The sequence below is a fragment of the Tupaia chinensis genome, unplaced genomic scaffold (assembly GCF_000334495.1).
Source record: "Tupaia chinensis unplaced genomic scaffold, TupChi_1.0 Scaffold000527_1, whole genome shotgun sequence".
Taxonomy (NCBI): domain Eukaryota; kingdom Metazoa; phylum Chordata; class Mammalia; order Scandentia; family Tupaiidae; genus Tupaia; species Tupaia belangeri.
In genome coordinates this window covers 3,934,175-3,960,419 of record NW_006160040.1, presented here as the reverse complement: position 1 = coordinate 3,960,419, position 26,245 = coordinate 3,934,175, and the positions used below count along the sequence as shown (strand labels likewise).

The 26,245-nt window shown below is 38.2% G+C and overlaps 1 protein-coding gene across 2 annotated transcripts in view; it reads right to left on the bottom strand.

Annotated features, from left to right (window-relative positions):
• AFG1L (AFG1 like ATPase) overlaps positions 1-26,245 on the bottom strand; it is a 188,907-nt gene that overhangs the window by 20,329 nt on the left and 142,333 nt on the right. For both annotated transcript variants that reach the window (XM_006156962.3, XM_027775124.1), the window contains 2 exons: positions 14,981-15,051; positions 14,624-14,724 (listed from right to left, as the gene is read on the bottom strand). In XM_006156962.3, the coding sequence (XP_006157024.1) occupies positions 14,624-14,724; positions 14,981-15,051 (172 nt within the window). The remainder of the gene's footprint in view (positions 1-14,623; positions 14,725-14,980; positions 15,052-26,245) is intronic.

The window sequence follows — 26,245 nt, the reverse complement described above, 5'->3', positions numbered from 1 at the left end:
CCACTGAGTTTTAGATGTTCATATGAGGTCAACTGTGATCTGCCCTTAGGTGAAAAACTATAAAAATGAGAAATTGACTAGTATCAATCCTTTCTGTTGAGTATGGTCCACTTTCTCCCTATTTTTGGTTGTTCAACGATGCCTTAGGAATAGTTATTTTTCAGACTTTTGTCCAGAGTTTACAATTTTGATCTATAGGAGGAAAGGTCAAATAGGAGTGGCTCAGTAATAGAACACCTGGAGTCTGTAGTACTCTGAATATATTTTGTCATTTCTGACCTGTGTTTTCCACAGAAACAAAAAACCTAAGAGGAAGAGAAGATCAAAAAGTTACCCTCACAGTACCCTATGCGTGGAAAAAAATAAACAGCTATTGCCCACATTCCCATCCCCTCACACTGCAGAATCTCCAACTCTCCAGCCTTCTAGGCTTTGTTCTTTGATCACTCACAGCGTTATAGTCTCATGGATACTGTAGTACTAATCACTGTCTGCCTTCTATTCTTGTGATCCATATAGTGATCATACTTTCTCTTCTAAATTAAGACTGCAGAAGGATGGAGACTGACTGACTCATCTTGGTACCCACTACAGCACCCAGAACTATGCCAGCCTTCTATTAATTATTCAACAAATATCTGTTGATGATTAGGGATAAGTGACGTAAAATAAAAGGAGTAGGACTCTTGTCTGTTATCCTGCATAACATAAACAAATACGTAGCATTTTGATTTATTTAGCCAAGTTTCCTTCCTGAAAAAAAGGACCTTTCCAAGAAAAGACACTTTTGTGCTGACCCACTGAAACATGCTGGTGAAAGTTACCACCTCACTTGGAGTGTATCGTACTATTAACCTAACACGTGATGCACCACGTTCCTTCAAAACTTAAAACATGGTGGGAATTCTGTTAATATGTTTATCTGCCTGATTAGGTTTTTTTTTTTTTTGAGAGGTATTTATTTATTTATTTATTTATTTATTTATTTATTTATTTATTTATTTATTTATTTATTTATTTATTTTGCTATAGGGCGCGTGTGCTTGCCAGACAAAGAGACAGAGAGACAGAAAGTGAAAAATCACCCCCCCCCAGGTGGGAATGGCCACACCGCAATCCCTTTTCCTCCATTCTCCTCTCGGGATCTTGGGCACGCACGCACATGCACCCGGCGTGAGTTTTAAGCCACCAGGTCCAGGACTCGAATAGCGGTCGACTACGTGGGAGTCCAGCGACATAGCCATTACACTAACTGCTGGTCCCATCTGCCTGGTTTTTATGGTGGATCTACCTGAGAGTTTCATCTTATGTCCCTTTTCTCTTCAACATGCACTCTGCTCTCATTAGGGAAGCATCTTCTGTCCCCCCCAGAACACATGGTGCTTGGCGTCAGATAATGTGTGAAAAAAAAAATCTTCACCTTGTTCATCTAAATTTTGTTCATTTTTCAAGATCAGGATAAATATCTTCTTCAAATTTCATGTCTTTTTGGAGCCTTCCTAATTCTTAGCATCTTCACTTTTAACTCATGATGCATTCATCGTATGTACTTAACTAGTGAGCACAGCTCTTTAAAGCACACTGTTACAACTTAAAAGAATGAAAGAAATTAGCAGATCACCCAGTACACTTTACAGATAAGAAACCTGGATCCAGAGTCATTGAGGCAGCTCAGCTCCACAGCACAGGAGTGAAGACTGGAGCTGCCATCTCCTGACTCAGCTGGGTCTCCCACTATATGACACTGCCTGAGGTCTGATTAACGTTGTGTTCTTTACTCAACCGTAAACTCTTTGAAAGAAACTTCACAGTTATTTTATTATTTTATACGCCTCATAACATAGGTGTACAGATATGAAATCACTTAAGAAATAGTAGCTGGTGACTACTGAATCAATGTAATAACCTTGAGAGGAAAAACCTTATATAGCATTTATGTCTTGCTTAACAATAAAAAAAAAGGAGTTAAATAGTATTTGGCCCCAAATATATTCATTTCTAGTTTTTTTTTTTCCTCAAAATCTTTTACCTGACTCAATATTCTCACTAAGCCATTTTAGGAAACAAAAATAGCAAGATTCTAACAACTTCTAAACTTTTTTCAATAAGATATATCTCAAAGTATGGCCAGCAGGTGACATGGAGTTTAAGGCAGCTAGATCTCACATGGCTGACTGCATAGCTCAAGTTCTGGACCCAGTGGCTTGAAAAACACACGAGGCACATGTACATACATGCCCCAAATCCCAAGAGGAGGGTAGAGGAGAAAGAACTGCGGCGTGGCCATACTTCCGGGGAGGGGGGTGATTTCTCATTTTCCCTCCTCTCTCTTCCTCTCTCTCCCTGGCAAGTGAACTCACCCCCTATACAGGGTCCTCAGAAAAGTCATGAAGCATTTTTGCACAGAAAAACACAGAAAAATACAACATGACTTTTTGGATGACCAGATATATATACATCCCAAAGTAATAAATTATCTGGTGGGATATACCTTACAGAATATTCTAGTTGGCAATATTTTAAGTAATTATTCATTTTGAGTCAACTGATCTAATCTAGGGAGAACATACTATGGAATATACCAAATAATTTACTTATGTTAGGAAATAAATACTTAAAAGTTATACAATCAAAAAATTACTTGATAAGAACATTTTTGTTTAAGAAAAACCAAGCCAGTTGACAGGTAAGCAACAGAAATGTTATCAGTGTTAAAGTCTTTTTTTTTCTTTAATAAAATGAGTACTTTTAAAGTGTTTTACAGTCTAGTCACCAGGTAGCCTAAATTTTTCTTTGTTTATCCTCAGTACTTTATCAATCATTTCATCATACAGGTCTTCTGTTTGGAGAACTATCCCTGATCATATTCATAGAATATGTGAACATTATTAAATCCCAGGTGAGATAGTTTACTTTAAAATTTAAAAGAAGTTCTATTTTTGAAAAGTTAATAGCCACTTTAATTTTTTAAATTTTGATTCATACTTCATCATTGAGCAAGTAAATGACATAATTCTTCCAAAGACTGAACAGACATACTGAACAAATACGATCAGTTTGTCATACTTCCCTAGAGGAGAAAGGATCTTAAAGGGAACAGGTGAATTTACTTGTGTCTACTACTAGATCTAATCCTCAAAATGGTATTATTTCTGAGACAGAGAATGTACTGGAAGCGTACTGTTCCTGGTACAGTTAGTCTTCCCTCAAGACCTATCAGGAATCCCTGAGTACATTCTCCCCATTGCAGGGACTGGACCTATTTTTAAACTATTTCAATTAGCATCGCAACACAAATATATTCAAAGAAAATGGAAGCCGGTTTTCTCCCTTACAGAAACTTCGGACAGCTGCATCTGAAAAGTCCATGACTTGCAGAGTTCAAAATCTGCAGCCATAAGCAGCCGCATGTAGAGCTGTCCTTGTCCCAGTATGGGAACAGAAACTGGGCAAGCTGGGCTAGCTTCACTGTTTATCCTATCACAGAAAAACTGCCATGTGAAGAAAGTCTCTCATAGTAGTTTCTCTTTATTTCCTCTGACTGCTCTCTACCACCCTTTTCATTTTGGAAAAAAACACAATTATTCTTAGAGGTTATAGTTTTCAAATTCCTAATCTAGGGCCAGCCCTGTAGCCTACTGATTAAAGGATCCAGACCCCACATAGCCAATCCTAGTTCAAATTCAGATCCTGGGTGGCTTGAAAAACACCCCAGGCGAGTGTGTGTGTATGCCCCAAATCACAGCAGGATGGAGAAATGGAAGAGAAGAGATTGTACTGTGACTGTACCCCTTTGGGGTGCTTTCTTCTCTCTCTTTCTCTCTTTGGTGAGCACACATCCTATGGCAATTAAAAAATAAATTCTCACATAACCCTTCTTTCATAGGCATTTTCTAAAAGTCCTTTTGTTGTTGTCTAGCAATACTGCTTCAAAGAAAGAGAGAGGAGAGCGCCCCCAAGAGGATCTCATCATGCTCAATCTTCTTTCTCCAGCCCTCCAGCTCCTCAAGATCTTGGGTTTTGGGCCCCTGTACAAGCACCCAGTATCAACACTGGGATCCAAACCCACAGTCAGGCAAATGACTTCCAGCACTACAGTCCTGTACACTGTATGTACTACATAGGCTGGGTTTCTATGTCTTTCCTTTTAAAATATTAAAGTACAAAAAAAAAAAATCATGTCAACAACTTTTTTGTTTTTTAGGGTTTTTGCTATAGGGCGCATGCACTTGCCAGAAAGACAGAGAGAGACAGAGAGACAGAAAGCAAGAAATAACCCCCCAAGGGGGGGGGCCATGCCACAATTCCTTCTCCTCCATTCTCCCCTCGGGATCTTGGGCACGCATGCGCATGCGCCCGGTGCGCCCGCCGTGAGTTTAAGCCACTGGGTCCGGGACTTGAACCACTTTCTACTACCTGGGAGTTCAGCGACATAGCCATTACGCTAACTGCTGGTCCCAACATGTCAACATCTTTTAACTCAATAGTGACTTCCTTGGAAGATACAGATCAATCAACGAATCCCTCAGTTCAACTTACGCAAGGTGAAATTGTATACCTAACTGCATATGTCCCCTATTCCTACTCATGCAATGAACTGTATCCCCCAAGTGGGCACTGCAAGGCAAGCAAGCACCAAACAGGGTCTTGTGGGCAGCATTTAGTATTGATTGAATGCTTAGATAAGAAGACGCTCAAGGTGTCTTCCAGCACCAAGGCTCTGACTCTTTAAAGACTGGCTAGGAATGTGAGCAGAAGCAGAAGTCAAAAAACTTAGGGCTCATTTGTGACATTGGATTCATATGCCTCCCTACAATAATATGACTCATTCTCTCTTCAGCATTTTGCAATATCACTTCTGTCCTCCTTGTCACCTATGCTTTAGTCAGGCGGTGTGAATGCTTTCTTGGACATGGAATTGCTGCTGGAGGTCAGCATATGTGAAAAATGAGCACACGCAGATCAGCTGTGCTACAAGAATGGCTTTGCTGCTGGGAAGGGAAAGGGTCAAGGAGGTTCCTGGGCTGCTTTGGCTCTGGCGATTAATGCCCTTATTCCCTTATGCTAATCACCACTGTTGGCATCCAAATACCATCAGCCTTGACTCTTGGCCAAATAGTAGAGATAAAAGCTATTCATCCTTTAGTATTTACTGAGAGTCTACCAAGCACAGGACACAAATCAGAAGTCGTTCCCAACAGTGGTTCCATTTGAAACACAACAAAATAAAGCTTTAAAGGAAAAGAAAGGAAGGAAGAAAGAGAGAAAGGAAGAGAGAAAGAAGGAAAATGTCATTTAAAACTATCTAAGAAACAATATTTGGTACAGTTATAAACCTAATAATTTATAAACTAATATGATTTACTCAAGATTAATAGACAAAGGCAAATAATACATATGATGGACCTCAACGTCTTGCTTATTAAGAACCAAAGAAGAAAGCTAAGAAATAAGTCGATAGTGAACGATGTGTACACTCATGCATATGCATCAGCTGATAGATTTTTCTGCCCAGACTTTTTGCAAACACACCTGGCTGCCTGTCATTATTTTTAAGACACAAATAACAAACTGCTGTTGCAAATAGTTACTTGTGAGCATAGTTATCAGTTGAGGAAACAATTTTCTGCAGGTGTAAAAATTACATTCCTCAATAAGGAAAATTCAGGTATAGCCAATTTGCTCATTAAAGACTTTAGAATTCAGCTTTGGCTTTCTTTCTTTGAATAGTATTCTTTCATTTTTTTTCCACAAAAGTTTAGCCCTGAAGCAAGTGGTTTTCAAACTTTTTGATTTCTGGACCCCTTTATGTTTGTGAACATAACTGAGGAGCCCAAAGAGCTTTGATTTATGTGGGTTAACTCTCCTAGTGTTTATTAGAAATGCAAACTGAGAAAGTGTAAAATATATATTAACTCATTTAAAGTAACAATGACAAAAACCTTTACATTAAGCCCACCAAATTAACACAAATAACATTTCAATGAAAAATAATTATATTTTCTAAAATGAAATAATTTATAAAGAAGACTGCATTGTTTAATATTTTTGTAAATCTCTTTAATGTCTAGCTTACTGAAAAATAATGATTCTAATCTGCTTCTACTTGCAATCTATTGCTACTAAGTTGTTTTGGTTAAAGTACATAAGAAGATCTGGACTTCCACATATCTGTCATTGTAAAGGGTATTTTAATTTTTAAAATTTTGCCAGAAAGAATGTACACTCAGACAGACAGAAAGAGAAAGAGCGAGGGAAAGAATGTGAGAAAACACTCCCACCATGGGGAATGGTCACACTGCAATCCCTTCTCCTCTATCTCTCTCTTCTTTCTGAATGTTGGACATACACAAACATGGGCCTAGCATGTTCGCAAGCCACTGGGACTGGGACTTGAACTGCACAGTCAGCCATGTGGGATCCAACCTCTAACCACCATGCTACAGGCTGGCCTGGAAAAGATATTTTAACAGCTTCATCAGATAATTATGGATATTTTCCTTTGATACTACATGAAAACTCAAAGAGTACATTATAAAGGAGGGAAAAAGAGTAACCTTAAGGAGGAAAAACCTGATAAACACTACGTTAAATGTGATGAAGGTTAACATCAAAACTTTGATAAGTCACTTTGATAGTACAGTCCCTTGATATGCTATGATGAAAATAGCACTTTACCTCTGTGGTCTACTCCCCAAAGCCATTCCAGTCTAATCATCAGGAAAACATCTGACAAATCCCAAGTAAGGAACATTCTATTACAAAATACCTGACTGGTACTCTTCAGAACTGCCAAGGTCATCAAAAACAAGAAAAGTCTGGGAAACTATCACAGCTAAAGGAAGCATAAGGAGGTATGACAACCAAAGGTAATGTGGTATCCTAGATGGAAGTCTGAAATAGAAAAGGGATATTAGGTAAAAACCAAGGAAGTTCTAATAAAGCATGGACTTCACTTAATAATAATTTATCAACATTGGTTCATTAATTGTAACAAATGTACCATACCAATGTAAGACATTAATATTGGAAAAATTAGATTTGGGAGTATCTGAAAACTCTCTGTACTATTTTCTCAACTTTTCTAGAAACCTAAAACTATTCTAAAAGCCAGTCTATCAAAATGTTTTAACTTGAAGGACCAGCAGTTAGCGTAATGGTTATGTCGCTGGACTCCCATGTAGTTGACCGCAGTTCGAGTCCCAGACCAGATGGCTTAAACTCATGCCAGGCACGTGTGCGTGCATGCTCAAGATCCTGATAGGAGAATGGAGGAGAAGGGATTGCAGTGTGGCCATCCCCACTGGGGGTGATTTCTCACTTTCTGTCTCTCTGTCTCTCTCTGTCTTTCTGGTGAGCGCAGGCACCCTATTTCAAAAAAAAAAAAAAAACCTCTCCAAAAAAAAAGTTTTAACTTGAGAGGCCAGCAGATGGCATGATAGTTAAAGTGCTGGACTTCAACGTGGTTGATTGTGGTTTGAGTCCTGGATCTGGCAGCTTTGTTTTCTCACTTTCCCTATCTCTCTAAGTCAAATTAATGATAATTAATTAATTTTCTATTTTTTTTAATTTTTAAAGAGAGATTTTTGTTATAGGGCATGTGTGCTCATTGGAGAGTCAGAGAGACAGAAAATGAAAAAAAGCCCCCCCGAGGAGGCATGGCCATGCTGTAATCCTTTCTCTTCCATTCTCCTCTCAGGACTTCAGTCACACACGCACATGCAGTTGGTGTGAGTTTTAAGCTGCTGGGTCTGGGACTTGAACTGCAGTCGACTATTTGAGGGTCCAGCTACATGATCATTATTTTTAACTTGACAAGAGGTAAGGTGTTTTTTTTTTTTTTTTTTTTTTTTTTTTTAATTTTTTTTTCTAAACGGTACTTCTGTCCCAAATTTTTGCTATAAGGTGCATGTGCTCACCAGAAAGACAGAGAGAAACAGACACAGAAAGTGAGAAATCACTTCCTCCGGGTGGATGGCCATGCCACAATCCCTTCTCCTCTATTCTCCTCTCAGGATCTTGGGCACACATGCACACACACACACCAGTGTGAATTTAAGCTACCAGGTCCGAGACTTGAACCACAGTCAACTACATGGGAGTCCAGCGACATAGCCATTACACCAACTGCTGGTCCCAACAAGAGGTAGTTTTTAAAAAGTCAGTTATAATATAGAATCTGAAACTGTGTCAGCATACTTTTTTAATTCTGTTATATTTAAATCCATTAGTAACTCTTACACTTTAAATAAATCTTTTGTCAGGTATGAATGTATAAGAGCATGAACTGGTTATTGCAAAAATGTTGATTCAATAAGAAATAAATCTTTCAAATGCGGACATATTTAATTATACAGTCATCAAAATATTACATTTGTTAATATTACCATCAACCTCATCAGAAAATATGTTTAAGAACTGGGAAGCTATCAAGCTCATGATGGTAAAAGCAAGTTTTCCAAATTCTAATTTTCATTTGTTTGCTCAGATTTCATCACTCCCTAAATATTGTCAGTTGTTATTTCTTTGAAATAACAGTCTTTATTCACTTTCAAGAAAATGTCTGTCTAACGTTGTGGGAAAATATCTGCCAAATCTAAATAACCATAGTTTGTCTGTCACTCAGTCTTTCAAGTAAAAATTATTTTCCATGAGAAAAGTGGCTAGTTCAGCTTGCAACTCAAACAATTACACAAGGGCTTTTCTTCAAAACAACTACTATATGTGGCACACAGAAGTGTTTCATTATGTATACTTCCCATTTCACAAATAATATGGGAAAAAAATATTCTATGGCTGATCCCATAATACAAAGGTTAAGATCTGTGCATAGGAAGCTGGATCCCCCTTGGGCAACTGTGGTTCAAATCCCAGACACTGTGGCTTACCAAACATGCCAGGCATGAGTGAGTGCATGTCAAAAATCCTAATGGGATGAAGAAATGGAAGGAAAAGGATGGTAGCATGACCTTGCCCAATTGAAGGGTACTTTCTCTCTCTCTGTCTCTCTGGTGAGTATATGTTCCCCAATGGCAATTTAAAAATATAAACATTATCAAAAAAACATTCACAAGGGTTGAGATTTAACAAAATTGATAACATTTACTGCATCTCCAAGAATATTCTTAAATGGAACTGAATTTTTGTTTCCTGTGAGAACATGGGTGGTGAAAAATATAATATGGCTTGGTTTTGCTGTCTTGAGCTATGCTAAAGAGACAACGGTTTCACCCATCATTGCTTTTGCACCATCACTATAAATGTCACCATGTGAAAAAGGCAGAAAGTTTCCTGGTATTAGCACAGAGAATTTAGACTTTGAGGACCCCTGTAAAGTTCCCTTAGATGCCTATGAACCATACTTTGAGAACCACTGGCTTAAGTAACCATAATTCTGACTTCTCCATTACTCTGCAATTAAGCCAAGTAATTATGTCATGATAAAGAAAGAAAATCTGAAAGCTCATGTCATGTCCACAGAGATGAAGCTGTGTCATTTCCTCTAATGCAGCTCTGATACCAAGGGAATGGCAGTTCACCAAGGCAGCACTCCCAACCCTGTTCATATTATAACAGGGAGAGAAACAGTATTTTTAATAAAGGGTGAAGAGATCAGGCTGCCTAAGGCTTGTGGTTCCTAGCCTGGAGATAGTCCCTACACCGCCTTAAGGAAGATGGGGAGGGTCAGTAGTTACACCTATTCCTGGGGGGAATGCCAAGACTTGAGTTGGACAGGCCTATACCTAACATTCTCACACAGGGAGCTCTCAGGACCAAAAGGAGTCTGTTTCCCAGCCAGCTTCATGCTCCATGAAAGACTCAAAGCTTAGCTCAAATGTGGGAATACATGAAGTATGTGATTATATTTCATGGCAGGACCCAAATTATATGAATGATTTGAGGCAGAACTTATTAAGAATGTTGTCAGATATAATGTAGTGACTAACAACACAGAATCTGACACCCAAACTACCAGAGTTCAAGTCTTGGCTTTGCTACTTACTAATTGTGTGACTTTGGAAAAGTAATATCTACCTATAAAATGAGAACAATAACAGTGCCTACCTATAGTGAGTATTAAATGAGCTAATATATAAAAAGTGCTTAAAACGATGCCTGACATGACTGTTAGCTATTATTATTATTGTACAGGTGTTATAGGGTCTCCTAAATGGGACTGCTTCTCTGAGCGTGATAATGTTGAATTATATATTTGCAAAGAAAGACTATCCCATAGATACCAAGCTTAATGTTAACCTGCAAAATTCCATATCTGAAGAACTGTGCTTAGAACAGAGATGGAAGAGGTATCCAAAAAGGAAAATGTCTTGGACCGTTTTCAGTTCACTTATGACATATATCAAGGGTTTCAAGTCAGACAGAACCTTTTTGTACCTTATCAAGTTTCTACCTAATTTATTTGTAAGTTTATAAATACAAAGGGACTTCAAAAAGTTCATGTAAAATATAATTAAATATGAGCTTATTTGGATCAAAAAAATGGAAATCCACATGTAATTTTTTCATAATATACATTTTCCATGATCTCTTTGAAGACCCCTCATATATTAGTTTTTCTTTGGAAGGAGCCATGGATCAAAAATGATCAATACAGAGTAACAGTTCTTTCCAAAGTTTACTTTTTTCATGATGGTAGCAGTAGTAGTATTTGGGTGGGTCTTAGGGCTTCCAGAGCCTCCCAGAAAACTAGAATAGGTGACCCAAAGCTGGGACTGTCCCAGATATAGTATATCCCTGCTTCTTTACTTTGGTTTGGTTGTATTTGTTTCTTCACCAACTGGTGTTTGGCCACTATGCAGCTTAGTTCATAAAGACCATTATAACTAACTCAGAGTTTTAGCCTACATCTTAAGTTGAATGATATTAATGGTCCCTTCATGCAAATATTCAACATCTGTATTGCCACCATTATAAGATTGCAAAAAAATGCAAAATCATCATAACAAAAAAATAGTCACCAATTAACTGACCACTTAGAAATTTAGCTCTTCCTCAGATATCCCTCCTAACTTAATCCCAGGAACTACCCCCATCCATCATGTCAATGTCTTTTGTTGGTTATTCAGCATTTGTCTGATGTAGTAAGCATCCCAATTACAATGTAGAAGAAAGGCAAACATATCTATGCAAAGTCACTGACAAAGATCTATCTAAACAGCCGAAAGAAGAGAAAACCAACAAAGATAAAGACACGAAAGACTTCAAAAGAAAATTGTTGTAATATTCATGAATTAAAAGATATTTTAAATTAAAAGATATTTTATGTGTAATAGTTACATCATTGGACTCCAACACAGTTGACCATGTTTTGAGTCCTGGACCCGGCAGCTTGAAACTCGCAGTGGGTACGTGTACATGCATGCCCAAAATCCCAAGAGGAGAATGGAGGAAAAGGAATTGTAGTGTGGTCATCCCCCCAGGGTGTGATTTCTTGCTTTCTGTCTTAGTCTCTCCAGCAAGCATATATGCACTATACCAAAAAAACTCTCTAAAAAATAAAATTTAAAAAAAAAAAACTGGTAATATTTTTGTAAAAACGATTTCCTACATATTGTGAAGTGAAAGTATATTTTATAGGGGCCAGCAGGTGGCGTGGTGGTTAACAATACTGGACTCCCACATGGCCGACCATGGTTTGAGCCCTGTATCTGGTGGCTTCCTTTCTCACTTTCCCTATCTTTCTCTCTCTCTCTCTTGCTCCATCCCTCTCTGGTCAAATTAAAATAAATAAGTAAATAAATAAATTTAAATAAAATAATTCTTTAAAAAAACCCAAAAAGTATATTTTATCATTCTAGAATTTTGTCAAGAAAGTTAAGCCAAAATAAATAGAAATTTACTAATTGTTTGAGTTTAGTTCATAGTTGCTATTGTAATCCATATTTTTGTCAAATAAGATAAAAATGACTTATTTATGAATTATCTTCATTTTTCCAGGTTGAAATCTAATTAAACTTCTTCCCCATTTAACCTAAATACAGCAAATAGAATATAAAGATTTTGATTTCTAATAAGTGGCCTTTTCCTGGCACAGGTTGAGCATCCCTAATCTGAAAATACAAAATACAAAATGCTTCAAAATGCAAAACTTTTTAAGAATCAACATGATGCTACAAGTGGAAAATTCTACACCTGATAGCAGGGAATAATCAAAAAGCTGCAATAAACAAGTATTATATAAAATGGTGTTAGGCTATATGTCTAGGTGTATATAAAATGTAAATGAAGGCCCATCAAGGGTTGTAATGGTTAAAGGAGCTAGATCCCATATGGCCTACTATGTGGTTCAAGTCCTGGACCCAACAGCTTACAAAACACACCAGGTGTGTGTACATGAGTACCCAAAATCCCAAGAGGAGAATGGAGAAGGGACTGTGGTAGGGTCATCCCCTCTGGAGGGGTACTTTCATTCTTTCCTTCACTCTCTCTCTCTCTCTCTCTCTGTCTGTCTTCGGTAAGCACATATGCCCTATAGCAAATTTTTAAATAAATAAATAAATAAATAAATAATTTCCTGTTTTGATTTGAGTTCCATCCCCAAGATGTCTCATTTTGTATATGCAAACATTTAAAATAAAAAAAAAATACAAAATCTGAAAATTTTCTGCTCCCAACCACTTCAGATAAGGGATACTCAACCTATACTATTATAATTCTTCTTAAATAATGATAATGTAAGATGTATAAATAAATACTCAGTGTCTGCTCCAAGATTCCTCCTTTAAGGTTCATCAGGTCTCTCTTCCCTTTCCCCATTAGGTATCTTTCTGTGGGTTGAGGAGGAGTTTCATCTTTTGGATAAACAAGATTCTCAGGTCTTTTACCCAGATAAAATAAATAAAACCTAAAAGAAAGCCTTAATAGAATTTCACCTGGAGATATTGGGTTATTAGGACTTTAATGAGATTTATCCAGTGGAAGTCTGAAGGATCCCAACCACCCAGATTTATTTTCAGTAACAGAGATCAACATTATCACCCTGTGGTAACTCCAGACTGGATTCATCTCTCTGGTTTAAAAATTACAAGTTTATACTGTTTTGAAGTAATTAGGTCAGGGCCATCAGGTGGTGTAGTGGCTTATGTTCTGGACTCCCACACGGGCAATCATAGTTCAAGTGCTGGACCTGGTGGCTTGAAAGTCATGTGGGGCACCTGTGCATGCATGCCTAAGAACCCAGAAGGAGAATGGAAGAGAAGGGATTGTGGCTCATCCCCCTAAAGGGTGATTTCTCACTTTCCCTCTCTCTGTCTCTTTTCTTATTATGGGGGGGAAAAGTAATTAAGTCACTAGATTTTAAGAAAAGTACTCATAGGGGGCCAGCAGGTAGTGTGGTGGTTAAGGTGTTAGACTCCCACATGGCTGACTACAGTTAGATTGCTGGACTGGGTAGCTTGAAAATCACACTGGGCATGTGTGTGCATGTGTCCCCAAAATCCCGAGAAAAGAATGGAGGAGAAGGGATTGTGATGTGGCCATCCCCCTAAGGGTGTGATTTCTCACTTTCCCTTTCTGTCTCTCTCCTAGGGAGTGCACAGGCTCTATGGCAAAAATACCCCAAAAGAAAAGTACTTATAAAATGGTTGGCAGTTATAAATAAAGACTTTCTCTTCCCCTTTACTGAAAAACAAAACAAAACCAAAAAACAACTTTTGTTACATAATAGTCAAGATAGGGCCAGCAGGTGGTATGAAGGTTAAGGCAGCTGGATCCCACATGGTCAACTGTATGCAGAAGGGAATGAAGTGTGACAATCTCCCCTGAAGAGTAATTCCTCACTTTCTCTCTGTCTTTCTCTCTCTCTAGCAAGTACATGCACCCTATAGTGAAACAAACAAATAAACAAAAGGTCAAAATATATCAGACACCAACTGGAATGGTAATTTATACATGTCAAAGAACTATGCTTAAAGTTTTGTCTAATTTGGATTTATTTTTCTCAAGATTTATAATCAATAAGTATATTGAATATCTATTGAGTACTGAGAATTCCAGAGCTTTAAAAGTCACAATTCATACCTCTAATGAATGTGTAATCAAGGTCTTTCTCACTTATATGAATGTGTATGCACATACATTTTATTATCTGTTGAATATGTTATTTATTATGTAATATAGATGTCACAGTTATAGAATTTCACTTTCTTTGATCCTGGCCCAACTAGGTCAGATATTATGGCAATAACAGATGTGCAATGAGAACATGGCATGGAAACGCTTTTATGGCAAGGTTCCTCAGGTCACAGCGGTATTACTTCATCTTCTTTCTTCCTATAGACCAACCTCATCTCAAATTTAAAAAGAAATCCTATGTTTGATTTTTACAAAATAGCCCTAAGACTGATTATATTTTTGCTTCCAGCAACAGTTGACAGTTCTCTGCATTTCTATTTTGCTTTAGAGTCCTTCCAAGTGGGATTTTTGTGCCAATATCTATAAAAAGCACATGGTAAATATAGATGAGTATTTCCCTTAATGAGACTTTTAGATCAGTTCTGACTCTGTGAATAGTATTTTAAAATCTGAAGCAGGAAGGGAGGAAAACATGAAGTATTTTAACATGAGAAAAGGCCAATGAGTCTGGACGTGCCTGGATACTTACTCTCTCACACAGCTCTTCAAATGTGCAGTCGGCAACGGTTCCACAGGCTTTATTCAGCCGCAGCTCTCTGCCTTGCACTTTTAGAATCCTTGGTCTAGTTACTATGGGAACATGAACAAAGACTCAATCTTGTCTGGATAATTACTATAAAATTCATCTCTTACAGATAGGAAATGCATAGCTTGATGAATAATAGCACATGATTCAACACATAAATTAGACAAAATGCTGATACAATGACTGCCACTTGAGCGTGGCATCAACCCATATACAGCAATGGAACTTATTAATTGGTCAGTGGAGATTGGGCATTGTGTTCTAAATGTATTCTCTTTCAAGAGAAATTAACTTACGTACAATCATTTTGTTTCTGAGCCAGCTCATCAAACAACTTATCCATGACAGCCTCCACATCAGCTTCACTTGTGCTACAGTGAAAAGAATAATAGAATATGAAATTAATAACACTTGAAGCCAACATCAAACAGCTGCCGGAGCCTGCTTAGCTTTTTGCCCATAAAAAAAAGAACAGGATGTTATGCTCTAAATACAAACATTAGATTTAGAATACACTTAAAAGCAGAGAATATTAACTCTCAGGTAGATGATTCTGCCTTATTTGCATACACTGAAAGACTTCTGTGCTTCTAGCTGTTTCCAGTAATGAGACGATACAGGCAGAGTAAATCCATTAATACTATGTGTACACAATGAGAAAAAAGCTTCTGGCTCTCTCCTGCATGCAAAACAAGAGCAAACAGACAAGGCAGTCAAGCATCTAGCAAAGTATCCTTTGAAATCTCTACTGAGAGGGTACATGTGAAATTAAATATTGAAGCTGCTTTTTTAAAAAATCAAGTCAAGCCACTGACTGAGAGGATCAAACATCCAGAATTAAATTACTACCTTCAAAATACCAACTTGATCTGCACATCAATAACTTTATCAGACTCTAGTACAAGGACAATTATAGACCACGCAGTTTCTCTCAAGTGTCCTTGTTGGAAATTCAGGAAAACTCTCTCCTCCTGTGATGCCCAGCATCACAGCTTCTATCGAGTTAGTCTCATCACAGAATCTTTTGTATTCTAATTAGAAATCACCATATGGTTTGGGGAACCCACATATATAAATGTGATAATGCTATGACCTTTTATTCTCTCACCTTCTTTAAAGAGGGGTTGATAAATTAACAGTCAATAAAGTAAAATACTGGCAGAAAAAATAAATGCTGTTAAAAAAAACTTAAAGTGAAAATGTAAGTTTACTTCAACTCTACATACAAATGTACACAGGCTGACCTGCCAATATGCTTAGTTTTGACACACAAATCACTCTTATCTAGTTGCAGAAGCAATTAAAGTAGATTCTGGACATTCATCTTAATAAAATCCTATTGAAAATTAATATTATAGATTATTTTTTCTTTATATTAAACTTACACTAGACAAATCATTCTCCCTTGAGATGATTATCAGGTGGCAGGCATTTAACACACAAGCACCTGATTCTTCAATTGTTGAAGAGCAAATGCCTTCGAAATGCAATAAAGCACACAGTTGCTTTGAGATCGTCACAGTCCAAGTAACAACCACTCCACTTCGAAGACTTCTAAAATCATGTGCAATAGTTAACTTTGCAGGGAAGAGGGAGTGTGGGGAGTGGGAAGGTGTAAGCTATTTGACTTTCATAAAGCCTTGTATGACATCTGAATACATCCAGATCAAAATAATAAGATGATACTATAGTAAGAGTGATTATAGAGACAAAATATAAGGTATAAAAATCACCAAGTATATGTAAATAAAATGCCCATGCCAAGCACATGTACATTTAGAAACCACTCTTGAGAATTAATTTAGAACCAACTCTATCTTGCAAACACAGTGTGCATAGCACAACTGTTGGAGACGCAAACTACTTTTTAAGACACACAGAAAGGAGAGAGGGTCAGTCAGGTGACATGGTGGTTAAGGCAGCTAGATCTCACATGGCCAACTTTGCGGTTTAAGTCCCAGACTCAGTGGCTTAATAAAATTGCCAGGAGCATGTGCATGCATGCCCAAAATTCTGAGAAGAGAATGGAGAAGAAGGGATTGCAGCATGAATATCTCATTTTCCTTCTCTCTGTCTGCCTCTCCATTGAGCTCACGCACCCTGCAGCATAACATTTAATTTAATTTAATTTAATTTAAGAAGAAAGGAGACAGTGATGCTAGCCACCCAAGATGTCTGCTGGATTTTAAAGTCAACCTCTCTTTAGGATAGCCATGTTACTCAATATAAGGAAAAGAACTAAACTGAAAAATAACCAAGACAGAATTCCAAAAGCATCTTTGGTGAATAAACAATTGCTTACAAACTTCCTCAGTGATGATTTCATTTTTACTCTGTGCTCTAAAGTACTATATTATTAAAATGTGGCTCATTAGACTACAGTCAGGCCAAATCTTCTAAGTCACCTATAAAACAACTATATACAATTTCACATATAATGAAATTACAAAAACTACTTTTTGAAGTTACAAAACTATTTTTATTATAAGAGTATATTATACAAATTATATTATCATAAAAGTTTATTCAGAAGTTAAAAATGCAAAATAAAAAATGTTATTGGTGTTAAATGGTCTAAAAATAAAAGCAGTTCATAAAAGCAGTTTATCTAACTTCTTTTTTTTTAAATGTAATTTCTAATGGTTATCTGTCAAAGCCAACATGCACTTGACCTGCTGGGGGACCGAAATCTCATCTTCATATTATCATGAAAGCAGGAAGGGCTAGTGTGTGCTTTTGATTTTCTTAAGCATATATAGTGAAAGGAATCCTTACCAGAAATGAATATACTCAGAATCCCTTAACTAATAACTTGTGAGAAAACACTACCTTCTCACACTCCATTCACACTTTCCATTTTTCTACTTAAGAGGATGCATCAGAGTTCATTATATTTTTTAAGAATGAGAATTAGGAAAGTAAAGAGGAAAATAAAACTTGCCTATTTGTACTGGCCTAACAGCGTCAGAATTTTACTTATTACCCATTTGCATATCCAGTTTAAACATCTTTGAATATGTTTTGCAATTCTAGTAAAAATATTCTGATGATTCTAAACTATTGCAATGTATCATACAGAAAATAATTAAAGCCATCATTTACTGAACAATTATTATGCAGCAGATAATTTACCTATTCTACTCCTACCTTACCATGTAAGTTATGTTATAATGCCATTTTTACAGGAGAAAACTGAGACTCAGAGCATTAAGTTATTTTTCTAATCTGAATACATAAAAATGTAAATTTTGTTTATAATACAAAGTATTATAAATCAGGCAATGTCAAACTGAAAACACAGTGTCAGTACTTGTGATATACAATATTAACAATGTATGAAAAATGATAAAATGCTTAACACCTTAATAGAAAAACTGTCAAAGGACTCAATCAGGCAAATTGCATAAAGATAGCTCAATGGGCAAAAGGCATATATAAAATTGTTCATTCTTTCCAGTAATAACAAATGCAAAGTAAAATATTGACTTGCCATTTTTCTATCCAAATTGACAGAGATAAGGAAAAAGATAAAATACCCTGAGCAAGTCTAGGTATGGGAGGAAAAGACACCTTCATGTACTGTTGGGAGGAGTGCAAAACTGGTACAAGATTTTAGGGCAACAGATGATATGTAATAAAAGCACTAAAAACATGTATATCATAATACCTAGCTATTCTATTCATAGGAATTACACCAATGGAAATAATAATAATTTATTACTAAAAAGATGTTCACTGTGACATCAAAAAAGGGAAAAAGAACTTATATGTCCAACGATGGGGCATTTGGTTAAGTGCATTTGCACATACCTGTACAACGGAATATTAGGCAGTTTTGGAGTGCCAATTTTCCTTGTCCTAGAATTCCAAGTAAGAGACACAGCAGATGACTAGAAGTGCTAAGTACTCCCAACTTCCTAAAGAGAACTACCAATGAACCACAAATAGCTGACTCCAGACTTTTGTCTTCATGGCTAAATCAGCAAAAGAACCATTCCAATAGATATCTTTTACCATCCTTTATTCTTCTCCACAGCAGTGTCCTTTTTTGTTGTTGTTGTTGTTGTTGTTTTTGGAGAGGTTTTTGCTATAGGGTGCATGCGCTTGCCAAGAAGACAGAGAGAAAGAGAGACAGAAAGAGAGAAATCACTCCCCAGGGGGGATGGCCACACTGCAATCCCTTTTCTTCCATTTTCCTCTCGGGATCTTGGGCACGCACAAACGCGCCTGGTGTGAGTTTAAGCCACTGGGTCTAGGACTCAAACCATGGTCGACTACATGATAGTCCAGCGACATAGCCATTACGCCAACTGCTGGTCCTAACAGTGACTTCTTAATCAGGAGAAAAGGATCAGGATTCACTGGCCTTTTCTCTCCCCTTGGAGAGAAGAGGATGATTTACTGTCCTCAAAGGTAAGTGATGGAGGAAGTATTATCTATGAAAACCACTTGGAAAGATTAGGGAAACCTAGAAGAAAGAAAAACTAACATCGTTTCCCTTTGTTGAATGAGAAGAACCTTAAGAGGTTGAGAAATTAGAAGATAAAAGGAGGGATGCTAACTCAAAATAAGGCAAGCCAGTTCTCACCGAAGAACCCTTCAAAGACTTGGCACTATGACATTCAAATTTATAGATAAGAGACCAGGTTGGAAATAGGTCACTGTTTAGAAATAAAAGTTGGGGCCAGCAGGTGACAGGGTGCATAAGGCTCTAGATTCCCACATGGCAGAACCACGCTTTGAGCTCTGGAGCAGGTAGCTTGAAAAATCATGCCAGACCCGTGTGCATGCAAGCCCCAAATCCTGAGAGAATGAAGGAGAAAGAATTGCAGCATGGCCATCCCACCTGGGAGGTGATTTCACACTTCCCCTCTCTCTGTCTCCTGTGAATGCACGCACTCTATGGCAAAAACCTAAAAAATAAATAAACTTTATTTTAGAAATATGAAGAAATAAGACAAAAGCTGTTCTGCAATTCCCTCTTGCTACCGGGACAGCCAGATTCCTTCCCCTCCCGCACCAGTGGAAACTCCTAAGTTTACCAACTAGGGCAGTTTTAACAAAGACAGAAAAGGGAGAGACGCCATACTGAAATTCTATATATTAACAGTGACACCAACAGCCCTTACTTCTTTGGCATCTAGAACCCTATTAGTAAAGCATCTAACCTAGGCAGTAGACTGGAAGATTTACCTCTGGAGGGACCTGAACAGAAAAATGCAGACATTGACATAAGGGGTTTTCCAATGAAAATGCTGACTAGCTACTTTATCACCCTCCAGTGAAGCCCACCAATCAATAAAACCCTGTTTATGCACACAGAACTTCTAATAAACTTTTTAATGTTTTATTCCTTTTTGTTTTTTTAGAGAGAGAGAGAGAGACTTTTACTATAGGGCATGTGCACTTGCCAGAGAGAGAGAGAGACAAGGAGAAATCATGTCTTGGGGGGGATGGCTAAGCCACAATCCCTTCTCCATTCTCCCCTCAGGATCTTGGGCACGCATGTGCATACGAGCCCAGCGTGAGTTTAAAGTCACCAGGTCCGAGACTCGAACTGCACTCAACTATGTGGAAGTCCAGCATGTCACCATCATACCATCTTATTCTGAAGTTTGAATGGATGACCAAGTATTTCCAGGGATTTAAGAAAAGCCTTTAGGATAAAAGACAAAGACCAGAACTAAGAAATTTTTAAAAGGGTCTGGGAAGAAGCACAGAAAAAATACAAAACACATGGGGAAGAATCTAATCTAATATACCTAATCAGAAGGAGATTTTGTTTGTTTGTTTTTGAGAGGTTTTTGCTATAGGGTGCATGAGCTCACCAGAAAGATAGAGAGAGACAGAGAGACAGAAAGCGAGAATCACCCAAGCCGCAACCCCTTCTTCTCCATTCTCCTCTCGGGATCTTAAGCACGCATACACACGTGCCCGACGTGAGTTTAAGCCACTGGGTCCGGGACTCGAATCGCGGTCGACTACATGGGAGTTCAGCGATATAGCCATTACGCTAACTGCTGGTCCCAGAAGAAGATATTTTATCCACAAAACAAGGAAAGATGCTATAAACCAAAAGAATAAGTAGGACATAAGAAAGAGTTAGAAATAACAGGTAAGTCAAAATTTCAGAAAAAGAATTGGAAAAAAAAGTTGAGGTTATCTGTTAGAAAATAGAGCAAAAAAGGACCAGCAGATGTCCTAATGGTTACATCACTGGACTCCTACATAGTTGACCGCAGTTCAAGTCCCAGATTCGGCTGCTTAAAACTCACACTGGGCATGTGTGTGTGTGTGCCCAAGATGCCGAGAGGAGAAGGGAAGAAAAGCGACTGCAGTGTGGCCATCCCCCTGAGGGGTGATTTCTCACTTTCTTTCTCTCCAATGTCCTATAAAAAAAAAAAAAAAAAAAAAAAAAAAAAAAAAAAAAAAAAAAAAAAAAAAAACACAACCCTCTAATAAAGAAATAAAACAGAGCAAAAAGACAAAAAGATGGTGGACCAACCTTAGTAGCATGTATCAGTAGACACTACCACTCAACAGACTGAGGTCATGCGGGAAGCCCAGGTTCAACTTCCAGCTCACCCTCAAAAGCCAGATGTGGCACATGCCTGTAGTCCCAGCTACCCTGGAGGCTAGGAAAGAGGATCACGAGTTTGTGGCCAGTATGGCACATAGCAAGACCCTGTCTGAATATGGGGGCAGGGGTTAGGGGAGATAGAAAAGAACCAAATAAAAATGAAATTAAATTTCTTAGAACTGCAAGACATGTCTTTCTAAATTTACAGGTCCAACGAATACCTAACTCAAAGAATATTGCAGGGGCGGGGGAGGGGGACGTCTAGCAATGGAGGATCTATTCTAAGGCCTATCATCATGCAATTTCAGAAAACCAGGACCAAAGAGCATTCTAAAAACTTCAAGAGGAAAAATACAAGTTAAATATAAAAGGCCAAGAAACAGATTTACATCGAACTTTGCAAGAGAAATAATGGAAGCTTGAAGATCATGGTATAGCTTCTAAAATATTCCTAAGGGACCATTATTGTCAGACTATCCATGCCCGTTAACTATTAATTAAGTAGAATGAAGACATTTTTAGACATGTGAGTCCTTACCATATGTATTTCCCATGCACCTTTCTCAGGACAACACTTGTGGGTGTGATATATCAAGACTAAGAGAAGAGTTCTGCTTCTAGTAGAACCCAGTAAGCTCTGCTCTAACCAACCCTAGTGCTGATAGCAACTATAGTCTGGACAAAATACAAAAGCAGGAACCTGAGGGTAACTAATAATGAACAGAACAGATGTAGGCAGATTCTTTTTGTTTTTGTTTTGTTTTGTTTTGCTATAAGGCGTGTGCTCTCACTAGAGAGAGAAAGTGAGAAATCACCCACCCAGGAGGGATGGCCACACTGCAATCCCTTCTCCATTCTCCTCTCAAGATTTTGGGCACACTCACACATGTGCCCAGTGTGATTCTTAGGCTATCAGGTCCAGAACTTGAACTGTGAAGCTGGCCATGTGAGATTCAGTGCCTTAACCTTCATACTACCTGCTGGTCCAAGCAGGCAGATTCTTAAGGAGAGCGGACACTTGAGAGAAGGGATTAGTTAACCATTTCTACAGCTTCTAGACTGAGGACAACACAGTCAGTACTGCTCAGGGCAACTAAAATTCTAAAGAAAACAGGTAGTCCCTCTGGCTTAAAGAACTAGAGGAGAGGGACCAGCAGTTAGCGTAATGGCTATGTCGCCGGACTCCCACGTAGTCAACCGCGGTTCGCGTCCCGGACCCAGTGGCTTAAACTCACGCCGGGCACATGTGCGTGCGTGCCCAAGATCCCAAGAGGAGAATGGAGGAGAAGGGATTGTGGCGTGGCCATCCCCCCTGGAGGGAGGATTTCTCGTTTTCTATCTCTCAGTCTCTGTCTGTCTGGCGAGTGCACGTGCCCTGTAGTAAAAACCTCTCAAAAAAAAAACAAACAAACAAACAAACAAAAAAAAAACAAACTAGAGGAGAGTCAGAGGCAGAAAAAGCTGGAGTGGCAACTGCAGTAAGTCTATGATTCCAAGGCTGTCTTGTCAGTTTTGCAGTGAAAACATTTAAAAAGATAGCATGTTACCTCACAGAAGTCTATATCCTCCGAAATGCAACCAGGTATACTGAGGCAGGAGAAAGCTAACAAATGGAAGTGGGTAAGAGGGCAGCAGCATTTGCCCATGTGGCTAGATAGAAAAACCTCATTAGGGCAGAAAATTCCCCATCCAAAGTGATGTAGGCAAGAGGTTAGTGAAGGATGTCTAGCTGATTAAGCCACATTTAATATAGCCAATGAGATAAATCAGTGGACCTACCCACATATGAAATAACCAATGAGAAATCAGTGGGCCCAGCCATGTTTAATAGAGCCAATAAGATGAAAATAATCAGTGGGAGCAGGCAATGATCAACCCAAATGACCTAGATTAAAAATTATAAATCTCTGGGATTGGCAGATCATGCAATGGTTATGTCACTGGATTCCCAAGTAGTCAACTGCAGTTCGAGTCCCAGACCCAGTGGCTTAAAACTCATGCCGGGCATGTGTGCATGGGTGCCCAAAATCCTGAGAGAAAAATGAAGAAGGGATTGTGGTGTGGCCATCCCCACTGGGGGGTGATTTCTCGGTTTCTGTCTATGTGTCTCTCTGTGTCTCTCCAGTGAGTACAAGCCCCTATAGCAAAAATCTCTCATAAAAAAAAAAAAAAAAGATACGTATAGAGAATGCAACTACGCAACTGCCAGGTGCTTTCAAGTCACTTCTCTGTTTGTTCAGGCCCGCTCCTACCTCTCAGTAAGACCCTATAGCAAAAATCTCTCATAAAAAAAAAAAAAAAAGATACGTATAGAGAATGCAACTACGCAACTGCCAGGTGCTTTCAAGTCACTTCTCTGTTCAGGCTCACTCCAACCTCTCAGAAGTATATTTCGCTTTTACTTAACAAACTTCCTTTCCTTTCGCTATTGGAGTGTTTTGCTCAATCCTTTGTTCTAAACACCAAGAACTTGGATATCATCACAGAAGCCATCCCACAAAATATGAGCTCTCAAAGAGAACCAAGATTTTTAAATTCAAGTATCTGAAACACAAGACCGAAGGTTGGCAACAAGTCTGTTCAAAAAAACAAATGTACAAAAACTAAGAATTAGATTATACAGAAATATAAATAGAAATTAAAATTAAGCTGAAATTACAGATATCACTGAAAAATATTCCAGCCTAACCAGTAAAGTTTGAGGAAGTGGAGATGCCTGGTAGTCAACAGCTGTATGGAAAGGCCATAGCATGAAGATGTCACTGAAGTCAATATGATTTTTTTTTAGTGTTAAAAAAATTAGCTAAATTGGAATTGTCTTTGGCTACAAGAATATAATGTCATGTAGCATGGAAGAAAACATCCCGTTCCTCTTTGTGTAGCTCCAGTTTAACCACAGAGATATCTTGCGGAAGAGTGGCTTGGTAGCATCAAATGATCGGGACAAAATAAAGAAATGAAGCTTAGAGGCTACGGATTGTACCCCCTTTCCTCTCCTGATGGGAGACAGAAACTGAATAGGAAAAAAGAATTCAAGTGACTTCCTCTAATTCCTGTGAATCAGGTCAACTCTGAGTAATGACCCAATGCATTTGTGCAGATTAGATGCACGTAATCAAACAGATAAAAGGTGACAACAGTAAGAGAACTAAAGTCATTTCTGATGAGGAAGCAGAGTCACTCTTCATACATTTTTTTCTTTTTTCTTTTCTTTGGCAGGGGTAAAATGAGAGTCTGAGCAGAACTTGGACTCCTTTTCTTTTGTTCTGTAATGGCCTAGTAAAACCCACCCATTTCATTGCTTCTTATGTCACCTTTTATTAAGCTCAGAAACTGCAGTGGAGGAGCAGGTTTCTTTTTTATGTTGAAAAGTACCACTGTGTCTTTAAGTCAGAAAAGCCCTGGAACTGACCAGTGTTTAGTTGCCAGGAAATTTGGCATCAACTCCTACAGGAACCTGAGTACAGTACCCTGGATTACAAGCCTGATTGCTTTGGGAGTATGAGAATCATGATTTATCTTCACATACTAAATTAGAAAACAGAAAAGAAAGTAATCAGTAATTCCAATTTTGAGAAAATTTCTATAGCTGAAATCAGACATTCAACATAAAACTTAGACTCAAAAAAATAGAAGGCATCAAAAACCACCTTATTATTGCTGGATCATTTGAAATTCTCAAGCAAAAATTCCAAAACACTTAGAGATTTCTGGAAGAGGGTCACACATGAATTTAAATGGAAATTAATTTCTTCAAGAACCTCCCACTTCATTAGGATTGACTCAAGGGAACAGAATGCTACCCACACTTTGCTCCTTTATCCCCTTTCAAAAATCAACAGCTTGTTAAGGTATCAACAAGTAGAATAGGGTTGGCTTTCCTTAGTCCCTCTCTCTCCATTTTCTCTATTCCTGAGAGCCAAAGTTGATTTGACAGAGAAATTTCCCCTTCCTCTTAGAGTTCTTTGCCAAACTTCCCTGGCAGCGGGCCTTCTTACTCTGCCGAGTCCTTGTGCATTCATGCTGTACAGTTCTTTGTCCTCATACCGAACATAATCTGGGGCTGGAGGCAGGTCTAAAATTAAGTTGATTTATACTTGCCTTAATATAAAACAGACTTGGTTGCATTTCAACCCCTGTAGGTTTGTTTTACATAACGGAATCAGTTGTTAGAACAGATTTTGTCCAGGTGTTTATCTTCTCAATCACTCGCAGCCTTAACTGACTGTTCAGAGATTCATTTCAGTTTCTAAATTTCCCACCCTTCTCAATCACCTGGAGAGTAACTTACCTGGCTCCATTAAATCTTGACCTGCGTATAATGCAGAGAGGAATCTAGCACCTTTAGCTCTCAAATTCCAGACTTTCACCCACTTTTCTCAGCCACAAACTCCATATAACATTTCCATCAAATCTATATATTGTATTTCCCCCCCAAAAAATTAGTGGCATTAATATGTAGAATTACAACTCAATAGATCCAAACTTAATAGATCCCCCAATTTTTTCATGACATTTCAGAAAGACTATAGAAGGTAGATGTAAAAACAAGAACAAAAATAAAAATGAAGGTGAACTCATAGAGTGAAAAGCTCTAAGCCCACTTTGAGAAACAAACGTGGTATATCCATCCAGGAGAGAGAGGCTGGAGAGTTTTCAGAGTTAAGAAAAGTACACATAAGCAAGAAGGCCTGGGACTTTCAACAGACGAGCTTCTCTTATGATGAACATCGACCTTTATAAAGTTATAGCTGTGATCTATTTGAAGATGAAGTAACAAAGAGAGAACTCTTCTATAAAAAAGGAGATTTTTGCTATGGGGCATGTGTGCTTGCTGGAGAGACAGAGAGAGAGAAAGTGAGAAATCATCCCTAAGGGGGATGGTCACACCACAATCCCTTCTCTTCCATTTTCCTCTCTGGATTTTGGGCCCACACAAACATGCACCCAGCATGAGTTTCAGGCTTCCAGATCTGGGATTTGAA